This window comes from Archocentrus centrarchus, chromosome 4, assembly GCF_007364275.1.
Source record: "Archocentrus centrarchus isolate MPI-CPG fArcCen1 chromosome 4, fArcCen1, whole genome shotgun sequence".
In the NCBI taxonomy this organism is placed as follows: Eukaryota; Metazoa; Chordata; class Actinopteri; order Cichliformes; family Cichlidae; genus Archocentrus; species Archocentrus centrarchus.
This window is the reverse complement of record NC_044349.1, coordinates 4,644,264-4,658,752: the sequence shown is the minus strand read 5'-3', so window position 1 is coordinate 4,658,752 and position 14,489 is coordinate 4,644,264. Positions and strand designations below refer to the sequence as shown.

At 42.3% G+C, this 14,489-nt stretch overlaps 1 protein-coding gene across 1 annotated transcript in view; it reads left to right on the top strand.

Moving 5' to 3' along the window:
• exoc2 (exocyst complex component 2) overlaps window positions 1–13,047 on the top strand; it is a 48,302-nt gene extending 35,255 nt beyond the window's left edge. The window contains exons 13-28 of the mRNA XM_030727759.1: window positions 225–349; window positions 1,177–1,245; window positions 1,356–1,513; window positions 1,628–1,749; window positions 2,886–2,947; window positions 3,100–3,180; window positions 5,005–5,064; window positions 6,305–6,366; window positions 6,453–6,522; window positions 7,964–8,080; window positions 8,859–9,000; window positions 11,420–11,475; window positions 11,584–11,706; window positions 11,922–11,983; window positions 12,340–12,399; window positions 12,511–13,047. Coding sequence (XP_030583619.1) covers window positions 225–349; window positions 1,177–1,245; window positions 1,356–1,513; window positions 1,628–1,749; window positions 2,886–2,947; window positions 3,100–3,180; window positions 5,005–5,064; window positions 6,305–6,366; window positions 6,453–6,522; window positions 7,964–8,080; window positions 8,859–9,000; window positions 11,420–11,475; window positions 11,584–11,706; window positions 11,922–11,983; window positions 12,340–12,399; window positions 12,511–12,604 — 1,463 coding nt within the window. The 3' untranslated portion in view covers window positions 12,605–13,047. The remainder of the gene's footprint in view (window positions 1–224; window positions 350–1,176; window positions 1,246–1,355; window positions 1,514–1,627; window positions 1,750–2,885; window positions 2,948–3,099; window positions 3,181–5,004; window positions 5,065–6,304; window positions 6,367–6,452; window positions 6,523–7,963; window positions 8,081–8,858; window positions 9,001–11,419; window positions 11,476–11,583; window positions 11,707–11,921; window positions 11,984–12,339; window positions 12,400–12,510) is intronic.
• Window positions 13,048–14,489: the final 1,442 nt, after the last annotated feature.

Genomic DNA, 14,489 nt, shown 5'->3' with positions numbered 1-14,489 from the left:
ACACTTTCTGTCATGTATATGTGCTTAGGGGAATCGTCTTACATCAGGCTGTACGGTAACAGCACAAACAAAAAGAAAACAAACATCTTGAGCTTCAAGTGCCAGGAATTAAAACATTCTCTTGTGTGAATATTCGAACTACAGAAGTATTACACCAGTTTAAGTCCCCCCATCATATTTTGTAAATGTGTGTGTGTGTGTGTGTGTGTGTGTCTTTCTTCTAGACTGGCATTTCGACACCCCGCAGCAGGTGCAGTTTGTGGAGAAGCTTTCAGATGTTGTCATCGGTCAGCTGCCCAATTTCTGGAAGCTTTGGATCTCCTATGTTAACGGAAGCCTTTTTAGTGAGGTGAACATTTACATCTGCTGTATGCAGAGATCCTGCGTACAGCATGGTCAAAGCGTCAGTGCGCACAAGATAATCCAGGGATGAATTGGGCCCTGTGGAGCTGTAGCCCAATAATGTTAATTTTTCAGGGTGAATATTTGTAGTCATTTTCATTATAGGGGTTCAAGACAGTGGTTTGCATTGGGAGTGACCAGGAGGGGCAGGATTAGAGGTGGGTTATTAGAGTATATCAAGTTAGAGAAGCAGTTCAGCTTCGTTCACTCGTGCTCATTGAGGACTGTTTCGTAAACGCCCTCTTGGTGATTGAAGCCATTTGATTAAAGACTAAGAAAAGTGGAATGCTGTCCATCCACCAGCTCAGAGTTTCCACTCAATAACAGTTGAGATGAATGGCGTCCTCAGTGATCCACATACAACTCTGTCAACAATTTCCCGTCAAAACTGTTATTAGTCATTTGGGTGGACCAATCATTTTGAGCTTTAGGCTAATGACTAATAACACTTTTTTCCCCATTCTGCTGCTGGTTTTTATCCTATATCTGCATTGCGATTTTTCGGGGTTTCCAAATAGTATTTGGAAACTATCTGATCCTCAAGAGAAGTGGAAGGAAATTTGTGTTTATTGTTGTAGTTTGCTCTAATGGAAGCAAGAAACCTCAATATAAAACACATTCTTAGTACTTTAGTTTGTCACTGATATGCTAAAATGGGTACGCGTCACATTGTTTCAGAGTTTAATACAGTTTTTAAAATTGCCCAGTGATGTACCATCATCAGTAATCTGAACTTCATTTAGGTGAGATTAAGGATTTGTGTTTTCCCTACAGACTGGAGAGAAATCTGGACAAGTGGAAAAATCCAAGAAGAATGCCAGACAGAGACAGAACGACTTCAAAGTACGAGGATTTCTAATTTACTCTAAAAATGCTCATTTGAGATTTTTTTGTTTGTGCACTCAGAGTTAGACAAATTCTGCAGTACAAACTGTATGTTGTGTGTTTTGTAGAAAATGATCGAGGAGTTGACCAGTCGGCTCGTGAAGCTCATTCGAGGTGCTCTCCTACCCACCACTTTGCCACAAGGGGAGCTCAGTCTTTATGGGGGCTGGGAGAACAAGACGGAGCTGACTGGAGCCTGGCTCACACAAATCATACACACTGTCAGGTTCATGCGCGTTGCCTTACATTGATTTGTGCCTTTGTTAAATGGGAGCATTTGGGGACCTCACGATTGCCTCCCCTTTAATAACTTCTCTTCTCTCCGTTGTTTCTTATCCAGGGGTTGTCATGAGGCTCTGTCTGCTATGGAGATCCCAAATGATTTGCTGCACGTGATCCAGGATCTTCTGCTGGATTTGAGAGTTCACTGCCTCATGGTGACTCTGCTGCATACAACAGAAGGTGAGAGAGCGCGAGCTTTGAGCAAGAGCTGTCAGTAGTGGACAGAAGAGCAAACACGCCACCTCGAGATGTCCATTTTAATTGACCAGGAGTTACCAAACAGCTTATTTTATGGTGAATTGTTAAGAGTTTCATGTGGTAAGAACATAAAAGCTGAAAGCAGTTTTTCCTGTCTCAGTGCAGTCTTAAATGATAGAGCCACTGGACAGAGTTCAGTAAGGCCCTGAGCACCCATCTAGCATAATAATGATGTGCAACAGCTTCCTAGTGAGATATTCAGTCATGTCTATCGCTTTTTTCATGGAGTATTGAGTACTAGAACTATCAGCAGGCACATTGGTAAACAGCATCCAGTTGTTTAAGAGTGGCAGCAGAGACATGCCTGTAAATCAGTGTGCCTGTACAGCACCCTGATCCACGCCTGAGAACGGCTTCTTTTCTCTGCAGAACAGAGAAGCTCTGTTTCTGTTCAAGAAATCAAGTTTTTTAAAGTTACATAACAAGATTGTTTCTATGATATTTGAATAGAAGTTTGGCATCTGGTCAAATGCTAATGTAATGATACTCTGTAACTCGCTTGTGAAACAGATCACTCTAGAGAAGAGTGTAAACTTAGTTTTATCAGTTGCTTTACATCATTAAGTAAAACTGATTAGCACAAACTCAAAGCGTGCAGCGAAAGGGCAGACTTTATGAAATCATATAGATTTATATGTAATGATAAGTGCTTAGTGGTCTATGTCCTCAAGTGTCACTTTTAGCTAATTCAACTTCCAGGTTAGTAATGGAGAAAGTGTTATGAGACTAAAACCAGACATGCTGTTTCACTTGTAGTTAGGAATGGTCATTTTGAGAAGAGTGGCTGGTTTTTACTCAGCCCCCCACACACACTCACACGCACATTCACACACACACACAGACACACACACACACCAAATTGTGGTCTGGGCAGAAGGAGTTGGCGTTTTATATCATGTGGTTTTCCCTCTGAAACTTTTAATTCTGTTTATATTTTCATTAGTAATGACCCCACATGAAAGTCTGCACATTTCACATGTAGCACAGCTCTGAGTTCAGTAAACTGTAAGTCAGTTTCCAGTCACTGTTCTTTTGATTTGTGCTTTTTATACTCTTAGATGTCAAGAGACTTGCTGAAAAGGAAGACTGGTTGGTAGATAATGAGGGAATCACCAGCCTGGTAAGGATGAGTTAATGTATCAAGCAGCACTTTATGTCTTAATGAAAAAAGTTTGCACTCAGGTCAGTAGCTCTGTATGCTTATGAAGTGAAAAAAGCAATATTTTCTAATCCAGCTCACATTCACAATCTCTGTCTTTGATGTTTTTGCAGCCTTCACGGTTTGAGCAGTGTATGGTCCAGATGCTGCAGTCGCTCAAAGAGCCCCTGGAAATCAAACCTGGAGAAATAAATGTTCGTTAATATCCTGCAAACATCCCAGTTACAGAAGTGTTCTCATGATAATCAGTAATCACGAACTTCATCTTCCATGGCTGCCACTGACACTTGAAAATTACAGGCTATTATTTAACTGGCACATACACTACCCAGCCAAAATTGTTCACTCACCCATCCAAATCATTGAGATCAGGTGTTCCAATCACTTCCACAGCACCTAGGCATGCAGACTGCTCCTACAAACAGTATTTAAGGAATGGGTCGCTCTCGGGAGCTCAGTGAATTCCAGCGTGGTACTGTGATAGGATGCCACCTGTGTAACAGGTCTAGTTGTGAAATTTTCTCACTACTAAATATTCCACAGTCAACAGTTAGTGGTATTATAGCAAAGTGGGAGCAACTGGGAATGACAGCAACTCAGCCACAAAGTGAGGTCAGCGGATGCTGAGGCACATAGTGCAGCTTTCTCCAGAGTCAGTCGCTACAGACCTCCAAACTTCGTGTGGGCTTCAGATCAGCTCAAGAACAGTGTGTAGAGAGCTTCATGAAATGGGTCTCCATGGCTGAGCAGCTGCATCCAAGCCTTACATCACCAAGTGCAATGTAAAACATCAGATGCAGTGGTGTAAAGCACGCCACCACCGGACTCTAGAGAAAAGACATTTTGGACAATTTTATGCTCCCAACTTTGTGGGAACAGTTTGGCAGTATAGTGTACATAATAATAGTGTGCATCAGTTCTCAGAATCAGGATGAGGACGTGAAGGAAGGATACTAGCCAGTGCTAGAGAGAAAAATGACACACAACAGAAAGAACAGATTGGTTGCATGTGTTTCCCACTACATTGTTCCTAATTATGGTGATAGACAAGAAAATTTGGGAAAATCTCTTTTTTTTCTGTTAAAAAAAATAAATAAAAAATAAACAACAAAGGGCCCACACAGCAAACTTCTTGCTATGATCGTCACTTTGTGAATGAATGACTTTGAATGCTGCTATTGCTGGCACTCTGTTGCAAATGTCAGCATTGCTGAGGCAATAAGGGAAATTTGAAGCAAACCTATATACAAACCCAATTCCCAAAAATTCAGGGCACTGTGTAATTATAAATAACAAAATGCTAATGATGTGCAAAGTTCATAAACCCATATTTTATTCACAATGGAAAACAGAAAATATATAAAATGTCTGAACTGAGATGATGTTCGATGGCCATTTTTACCCATGTGGAGCGTCCCCTCTTCTTTTAACAGCAGTCCATTGACTGCAGGAAGGTCAGTTCAGTACCTGGACTCTCCTGCTATGAAGCCATGCTGTTGGAATAGCTGCAGTATGCAATTTATCATTGTCCTGCTGAAACATGCAAGGCTTTCCCTCAAGAAGACATCTGGATGAGAGTGTGTGTTGCTCTAAAACCTGCATGCACCTTTCAGCTTTGATGGCACCTTCCCACATGTGTAAGCTGCCAGTTCTATTGGTACTAATGCTGGCATACCATCAGAGATGGAGGCGTTTGAACTGGGCACTGATGACTGGTCCCTTTCTTCTTTAGCCCAGAGGACAAGCATCAGTGTTTCCCAGAAAGAATTTCAAATTTCAGTATGTCTGACCTGAGCTTTATCCCAGACATGATGGCTTCTTTGCACGATAGAGCTTTAACCTGCATTTGTGGATGGTGCAGTGAACTGTGTTCAGGCAGTGATTTCTGGAAGTGTTATTGAGCCCATGCAGTGATTTCCATGACAGACTCATGCTGTTGCCATCTGACATTAAACACAGAGAAATCCTTTATGGATTTAGAATGAATTAACAGGCTTTCTGTGATTTCTTCTCCACAGGTGTTGCAGTTAGACCAGGTCCAGGACCAGGCTGCAGAGCTTAGTGTGAGCATCATGAAGGTAAGATCTGTACATTTAAGATACACAGGGTTTCATTATGAACATAGACTGTATTGATAAGATGGATGTAGGCACCATGATGTCTACCATTGTTTTTGGTCTCCACATTTTCAAGGCTCAACATTTGTGTTTTTGTGTTGTTTTTGGAGACAGAAGTGACCATATTTGGATGACAGAGTGGGGTGTTATCAGCTAATGCAAATACAGAGAGAGACATATATATTTCCTAGTTGGTGCTAAATAAAATCAATAAAATACTATAAAGTCACGTCCTAAAACTGAAGCACAAATGTCTTGGAAGATCTGTACCATAAGGCAGACCATATTTTTAGACAGTTCCATTAAACTATCTAAAAGGCACCAACAGCACCAACATGGTTGACAAATTTAGTTCAGTAAGACCTCAGTCAAACAGGCCTAAAGATCAGCAATCATCTGACAACCACCACTCACAGGGAAAAATATGTATTCCCCAACTGGATTTTAATGGCTGCTGGCACAAAGAGTTTTAGTGCAGGTCCCTCTTTGTGAATGCCAGCAACCTCCAGCACTTACACCAACCAGTCAGGGAGTACACAATATTCCCTAATGACTACAGGTTTCCAGGGGGTCACTGAGAAGTCTCCGAGCCTTTGTGGTTGGCGCCTAATTCAGATTAGTGGTGGTGAGGCCTAGCAGACAGCTGTAAGCTGCAGCTTCCTGTCTTGGTACACCTGTCAGCGAACGCAGCCACATCCCTAACTTTGAGCCTTTAGGGTATAAAGAATTCAGCCACTTTGCAGCTGTTATGAAGTCAGAAATTCTCTGAGGCCATAATAATTTTTATACCATCCCTTTTAATGCTGTAAGTTGGGCTTTTTAACAAAGGAGTCTATGACTTCCATTCATTTTTGGAGTCAGCCTCAAGCGGCCGTTAGAAGAACTGCAGTTTATGGCATTTTCTTCTTCTTCTTCTTTTTTTTTGTGGCGGGCAGCACTGATCACTGAATGGATGAACCTATAATTCTGAAAACCTACGTAATCTAAAAAATATCATGTTACATTTGTTTTTATATTCCGTCACAGAGCAGTGGCTACTTCCAGTTTACATACTGTGAGGTGCCGATAACCCTACATATTGACATGCACACACTGTTCAGTGTTTTATTGTGCCTTGGGTCTAAATCTGTAATAAATTGATTTCATCATAGAGTAAGCATAGATCTGAGCATTCATGCGGCTGTTGAATGTGTCCCCATAGGTTTTTATAACCTGTTTGGAGCAGCTGAGCACTAAAACAGCTGGAGACATTGATACATCTCAGTAAGTGTTTGTATGACCTTTTTTATTTTATCTCTTTGTGATTATTGTGCATGGACAACATTTTAAAATCTCTCCCTTTTGTGCAGCAATATTTCAGTGGACCTGTCCTCTCCAGATCGATTTACTGGCATTCAAGAGGGCTTTAGTCCAACGTCTGTAAGCACAATATTTTGTTCATTATTTTCTTTAAACTGTGTGAGGTTATTACACTTGAAAACCCACATGTGGCAACTGCCAGCAGAGCGTGGGCTCCCTTCTTTACACGGCTAGACAAACGTGTGTCACTCATTCGAACCACGAAATGTTATCAGTCTGTTTCCTGGTTGTGGACAAGAAGTAGAGACGTCCTTATTTCCTGTAATTTGTTTGAGAGGTTAGCGAAGGGGGTTAAGCGCAGGGGAGGACGAGGAGGAGGAAGAAGAGCAGGGTGTAGAGTGCTTCTGGTAAGGGGAAATGGAGCAAGGTGCAGAAGGGGTTTCCCCAGCCTGAATATGCAGCCAGACTTGACTGAGAGCAGATGACCAGAGTTAAAACTGGTCTCAGTTTTTGTGAGATAGCAATCTAGCAAGCAGCACACACAAACGTGGACAGTGCCTCACTGCTGTTACTACACAGACATCAGTTTACTTCAGCCCACTAAGCTCTTGTTTGTAGCAGTCTGCTTTGGTTATTTTGGAAAACACACTCCTGCCGGTGATGACATAATTTGTGGGCGTCAGAATCATTCTGACAGTGTCTGTGTGCACGTGTTTAATTGCCATGCTTTATTGTGTGTTTGTGAGGATGAATCAAATTTTTAGACTATTAAAAGGAAAGGCATTTGAACAAAGTGAGAGCTTGTTAAAAAATAAGGACGTGTTTTGGGAAGGAATGCACTTTCTGGTTGTAATAACATCTCCAGAATTGTATGAAGGTTAGGAGGTTTAGGTAAGGATGGAGTTTGACCAGAGGCTGCAGAGCTCTGCACAAGCATCGTGGTGGTCGGACCTATGTTTTCTGCGAGAACGCCAGTGTATATAAAAGATGGGAATAGGCGCCGTGACATCATCGGTTCATAAGGTCCAATTGCGCAGCCTTGAATTGAGTGCTGCTCTTGGTGTTTTAAACTCCATGTCAGGAGAACGGGGTGAATATCACGATGCTCATACGGTAGTGAGGCGTGAGTCACAAGGCAGGACCACCTTAAAGTGTATTCTGCTTGCTTGTCCTTCAGCGCGCTAATCGGGACCATAATTTACTAAACGAACATCATGTTGCGTTCAGTAGGACTCGAAACCCATCAGAGAGCAAGGGAGGCACAATTTCTATACAGCTGGGCTTCTTTTTGTGACCAGGCCTTCTGCAGGCCAGTACAAACAAAGCTGGTTTGAGGCGCTTCCATATACACCCTTCAGACCCAGAAGCTACGTTCATCTGCAGTCTGTATTTTGGACCTAAGGTAGTGACAGTGAGAGTATTCAAAAGCATTAAAAGTGTAAACATCAGGTGTGTGTGTGTGTGTGTGTGTGTGTGTGTGTGTGTGTGTGTGTGTGTGTGTGTGTGTGTGTGTGTGTGTGTGTGTGTGTGTGTGTGTGTGTGTGTGCGCGTGCGTGTGTAGGAGCAGCGTCTGCTGATCATCCTGAGTAACTGCCAGTACCTGGAGAGACACACGTTCCTGAACCTGGCTGATCACTTTGAAAAGCATGGCTTCACAGGGACAGAGAAGATCACACGGGTCAGTGTCACAGACTCCTGCATCTGCTTCTTGACAGGTTTCAGATGAAGGAAGGAGTTCTCACCTCTGCGGTGTTGGCAAGAAATGTTTTGCGGTGTCATTAACAATAAAGCAGTCCCTTGGTCTCTTCTAAGCAAAGATATGACTCTTCTTTAAAAAAAAAAAAAGCAACAGAAAAAATAAAGGTCGTGGTCGTAGAAGCTCAGTTCTTCACTGTCACCCCCCTTTTTTTTCTCTTCTTCTTCTCACGTACACACTCATCCAGCTGCACACAATGACTAATGGCTGAATCACAAAGCAAAGAAGCATTCTGTTGGTTTTCCAGTAAAAACTGTTTACAGCCATTTTCTTTGAAATATCATTTTTAAACCGATTCTCATGTCTCATTTATTTTTAGATAGCGTTGTATGCGTGACAGTTTGTCTAGATTGTAATCTTCAAATGTTAAAATAGCTGTGAGAGCGAATCTGAAGAATAAGAATTCCCACAGGGCTCACCTGCCCTACAGCTGCCACCTCGTACTGCAAAGAGTTAAAAACACATTAACCTCTCGCTGAATTCATTTAAACTTGAAAAGTCTCCGAGGGCTGGTGCTCGTTTACGGTGATGCGGAGTAGTTTAAAAGGATGCAAACAGCAAAAAAAAAAAATAAGTGGTAGACAAAGCAATGCAATAAAACAACAGAGTTTATTGCGTATACAGGATTTAAATGTGGGCTCTAAATTAAAAATTACAAATTGGTTTATTGCCGTAACATTATGTGTTCTTGACCTGCCAGGTAAGTGTGGACGCCATACGGGGGCTGGACCGAAAACTCTTTGAAGCCTACATTGAGAAACGAGCCGATCCGATCGCAGGCTCCCTGGAGCCCGGCATCTATGCTGGATATTTTGATTGGAGAGACTGCCAAACACCTACAGGTACCCTCTTACCCAGTACTGATATAACTGTGCAGGAAATCACCTGCAGCAACCACTACCTGACCCTAGTAGAATCATATTTAAGCCCCCAACAAGGCTGTGGGATGAAAACTCAGTCTCTAGTGTGTAATCTGTGCTGCTGTGGTTCACATGTGTCATGTGTAAAGTACGGTTCTTTGATGGCTTACTGTAAATACCACTAAGATCATTCGATCCGTCTTCCCAAGGCGCTCATGGCCTTTGTGTCTAGCTGTGGGTGTGCAGCGATATGTGTGTACACGAGTGTAGTTTGACTTTTTTTTTTTGCTCGCGCAGTGCAGTCCAAACCCAGGTGAAACTTGACTGAATGTGTAGTCTACCTTAGCACAGGATGTGAAGCAACATGTCAGAGTGTGTGAGAGCTCTGCGAGCCCGTTCAGGTGGGCAGCAGCTCATAGCGCGTTAGTTAATCTTGATGAAAAGTTGGAGTGTTGCTCTTGTTTGTTGCCGCCTCTGTGAGTTTGTGTGTTTGGAGTACATGTGAAAGAGGAACATTTTGGACAGCAAACCACAGTTCTAGGATATGATACTTTCACTTGGTGCATTTTTTTGTGTGGGATTCAAGTTGGTGTGTGGGGTGCTGCAAGGCATTAAGAATCCGGTTTCAGTACTTTCTTTCTGTTTTTACTTTTGACTGTTTCACTCTTAACTTAATGTTATGTTTTAAGGCTTCCACTCAGCACAGCAGCTATGGCCTCTTCTTCCCCGTATCCTCCTCACAGAAGAGGCTGCCACACTGTGAGCTCCATCTGTTGGATTATTTGGATCTTTGGGTTATAATGAAATGTTACTAGATTTCTAGCAGAAATCCAGATGGAGCGTTAATCAAACAGCCACTTGTTTCACCGTAGTGGCGTGGCTCTACTGTGGATGGGGCTGTGACCTTAGAGACAGATGGTTTTATTTAGCGAAGGGATTCTTTGAATTCCAGTGGTCTTGACAATGTTATGGAATTCTCAGAAATGCTCAGTACCTTTGCTCTCTATGTAAACACACAGAAAAGGTCTGCATCATCAAAATGTAGGGAAAATACAGGGATTTGGTCTGCAGTGTTTAGGTGGGTGGTACAGCATTGGCCACCTAATTATTTGAAACGCGTGCGCACACATATGTGAAGATGTGTTTTTAAATAATGAGAAGCAGAATAAATATTTACTGACAATAAATGACTCTGCAATGATCAGCTGCTCTCTGGAAAGTTCTTCATCCCATAAATGGACTCCGACTCGACCATCCTGGGCTGCAGCGGGTCACAGAAGTCCCTGTTCTGTTTTTGCAGCCTTATTGAGGTCAGCGTAGTGATACCAGATTTCCACCTGCTGCAAGTTCTGGTTAAAATGACCACACCCTGAACTTTCAAATGAAGAGAGAAATGAGTTTCCAGTAGTCTGTTCTGACAGAGATGTACTGTTATGATTGTGGATGCTCACAGAAACATGGCCAAAGTTACAAATAACAAGGTCAACAATATGTGCAAGTAGTTCCTGCTATTGCACTATATGATGTCAGTGAGAGCAGATATCCCTAATATCATCATCCCAAGCATGCAGATCTGGCTATGAGCAAAGAAGCCCCACCTTCCTGTTGTTTTAAACTTTTTGTTTACCAATCGGAAGGAAGTTGGCTTAAAGTGGGGGTAGAGGAAACTGTTTTGTTTTTTTCAAGACAGAGAATAAACTGAGGAGCAGTACAGTATAAGATGAATAAGGATTATTTTAAAGTGTTAATCATGCAAAGCTACTCTAGTGTAGGCCCAGAGTACGTTTATGAAGCTGGACGTGAGCATAATGGGTCCACGATCATGTCAGAGGTTTTTTTGTTTCAAGTTCGCTTTCTATCTGGATCTTTGTTCAATTCAATTTTATTTATATAGCGCCAAATCACAACAGTCACCTCAAGGTGCTTATATTGTAGGCAAAGACCCTACAATAACACAGAGGAAACCCAACAGTCAAAACAACCCCCTATGAGCAGCACTTGGTGACAGTGGGAAGGAAAAACTCCCTTTTAACAGGAAGAAGCTTCCAGCAGAACCAGGCTCAGGGAGGGGGGGGTCATCTGCTGTGACCGGTGGGGCTGAGGGGAGAGAGACAGGACAAGACATGCTGTGGGAGAGAGCTAGAGATTAATAATAACTAATGATTAAATGCAGAGTGAAGTAAAAACAGAGTAGAAAGAGTTGCATAAAAATAAACAGTGCATTATGAGAACCCCCCCAGCAGCCTAGGCCTATAGCAGCGTAACTAAGTGGTGGTTCAGGTCACCTGATCCAGCCCTAACTATAAGCTTTATTGAAAAGGAAGGTTTACGCCTAATCTTAAAAATAGAGGGTGTCTGTCTCCCAAATCCAAAGTTCACTTTGTGCCTCCTCCTGTCACAGGTGTAAGGAACTACCTGAAGGAAGCACTGGTCAACATTATTGCAGTTCATGCTGAGGTACTTAAACACCATCAAAACTCATCAACACTCATTTCTCAAACCCTGGTTTTGCTAGGGGGATTTTTGCCACTTCACCCTTTTTTTTTTTTTCTTTTTTCTTCACAGGTCTTCACCGTCTCTAAGGATCTGGTTCCTCGGGTTTTGTCTAGAATCGTTGAGTCCGTTGCGGACGAGATGTGCCGTCTTATGCAGTGTGTGTCCTCCTTCAGCAAAAACGGAGCCCTACAGGTAGGTACACACTCACACGCATACGCCCGCAGTCACACAGCAGTTTCTCACTCATAGTAGGACCCTGACTCATAAGTCGACCACCACACTTGGGGGAAATACCTGCCATTTTTAATAAAGCTATATTTCAGTTCTAGATACCATCTGGTGTCAGTTGGCGATGATTACATGAGTTTATCTACATTGTTGCCCTTTTCTGTAAACCCCCAAACCAGGCTCGACTTGAACTGTGTGCTCTGAGAGACGCCGTAGCCACATACCTAAACGCTGACAGCAAGTGAGTACGACAAATGCAAGTCCACACGGAGAGACAGGAAGTCACACATATGTACCTGATGATTTATGACTGTGGATGTCACGGACATAAATCTTAGCAGTCGCACATCCCTCACTACAATCCCTATTTATGTTAGTTGGTGGGTTTTGGAAAGGAAGTGAAAGTAATCTGGTTCTGCTGTGTGCGTGCACTGTGATGTGCGCTTCTGTGTGTGTGTCTGTGTTCATGTATGATAGTTCAGTGTGCCCGGATACACAGACACTCACAGACTCATCTTGAACTGTATTTTCTTGTTTTCCAGTGTTAATAAATGGGCTCCTTCACGCAGCATTGTTAACTAAGCTTCTCATTTTTAGTTCCAGCTTCAAACTGGCTTTGGAGTCACTGCCACAGTTACATAGCGGATCCGATAAGAAGTGAGTCTGATTCCGGTATACGTTACTAATTGAAGTGACTGTGACCTTTTGGTGTTTCCTTTTTGTGTTTTTTTTTTAAGATTAATCTTGAATTTACATTTTTATCTCCAGGCTATTAGAAGAGCTGCTGAACAAGTTTAAGAGCAGCATGCAGCTCCAGCTCACCTGCTTCCAGCCCTCCTCTGTCCAGCCCGTCAAGAGATAAACACCCCACCCCCCACACCTCCGAAAGCTGCGCTGCCTCTCTTTTCTATTAGCTAATGAACCTTAGCCATATCTCTTCAGTTATCACTTTTTTGTTTACTCATCACTTTCAATTTCTGCTTTACTTGATTAAATACAAGTGTGTGTTCATCTAATCTTGAAGACACTAAATGAGTTGATTTCACTGTTACTGTGCAGGACAGTCCCTGTTATGTTGGGTATGCTAATTATGTCCGGACGTATGAACAAGCAACAAGGCTAATGTGCTTGTTTCTAGAAAGTTCAGGAGCAGCGTGGCAGCGGGATGTGAGCTGCAATCAAGCGGGAGTCCTCACTGACTGAAATGTGTGTCATAATAACTAAAGTAGAACTTTTTTGATGATAAGTTGCTTTCCATGTTATGTACTGCACCATCTGTATTACTCAATAAAATGAGATTACATACTCTGAACATCTGATTTTTTTAAAAATGTTTTTACTCATATGCTAATAAGGTCACATTACTTGCTGGTCACATGGTTTTCTTTAGCAATCATGGAAATGGAAGCGTTGCATCCTTTGGTTGGGGATAAAATAGAGCCTGACTCTTCATACTTTATTTAGCATTTAGGTGGTTCAAATGGAGGCTTAATTAAACGTAAGCCTTCAGCTAGGACTGCAGCATCTTATTGTAATGTTCTTAATTTCCACTGCAGAACGTGTGAGCTGCAAACTCGGTGGGTTGAAGCTTAGAGTTGTGGAGAGATTTCCCTCAAATTACTGATTGACGATTATCGGCTGATTTGGTCCTCTCCAGATTTTTGGAAATGGTAGATTGTCCTTACGGAGCAACAAATCCTTTAATCTTTTGCACACAGCCTTATTGTCTATCGCATTTCACTGAAATCCAATGCAGCTTTCAGTAAGTGCATGCAGAGAACCTTATTGTCATTTGTGGAAATCAGTGATGCAACTGTGAGTCAGTTATATTGATGCTTTTCTTCTAATAAAGTACCATCATTGGAATTTACCATCAACTCATTTTTTTTTCTCACCTCAGTGGACAGCTATTACAAAAATGTCTCTTATTTAAGACTGCAGTACAATGAAGTGTTTTAACAATAATGGCTTTTTTTATAGTATGATTTATTGTCCTGCCAAAAAAAAAAAAAAAACCCCCAACAATGGTCTGAGGTGAGGTTTTTTTCCCTAAGTGGTGCTGGGCATTATGGCTGCATATCTCCACTTTGGTCTTGTAGTTTGCTCAGATCCAGCTTTGCAAAGCTAAGCTGTGCTGCCATGTTCTCTTTAGAGAGAAGAGGCTTTCTCCTGGCAGCCTCTCCAAAGCAGCCATACCTGTTCTCTCTTTTTCTAACTGTGCTGGGATGCAGCCTGTTCACCCAACTCATTCACTGTATTACCAAAAGTATTCGTTCATCTGCCTTCACATGCATGATGCATACACTGATGTTGGATGAGAAGGCTGTGCTTTACACCACTGCATCTGATGCTTTGCATTGCACTTGGTGATGTGAGGCTTAGATCCAGCTGCTCAGCCGTGGAAAACCATTGCATGAAGTTGTCTGCACACTGTTGAGCTAATCTGAAGGTCACATGAAGTTTGGAGGTCTGTAGTGATTGCAGAAAGTTGGCGACCTCTGTGCACTATGACCCTCAGCATCTGCTGACTCTGCTGTTGTTCCCAATCGCTTTCACTTTTTTAATGCCACTAACAGTTAACTGTGGAATATTTAGCAGTGAGGACATTTCACAACTGGACTTGTTGCACAGGTGGCGTCCTATCACGGTACCACACTGGAATTCACTGAGCTCCTGAGAGCGACCCATTCTTCCACAAATGTTTGTAGACGCAGTCTGCATGCCTAGGTGCTTGGTTTATGCACCTG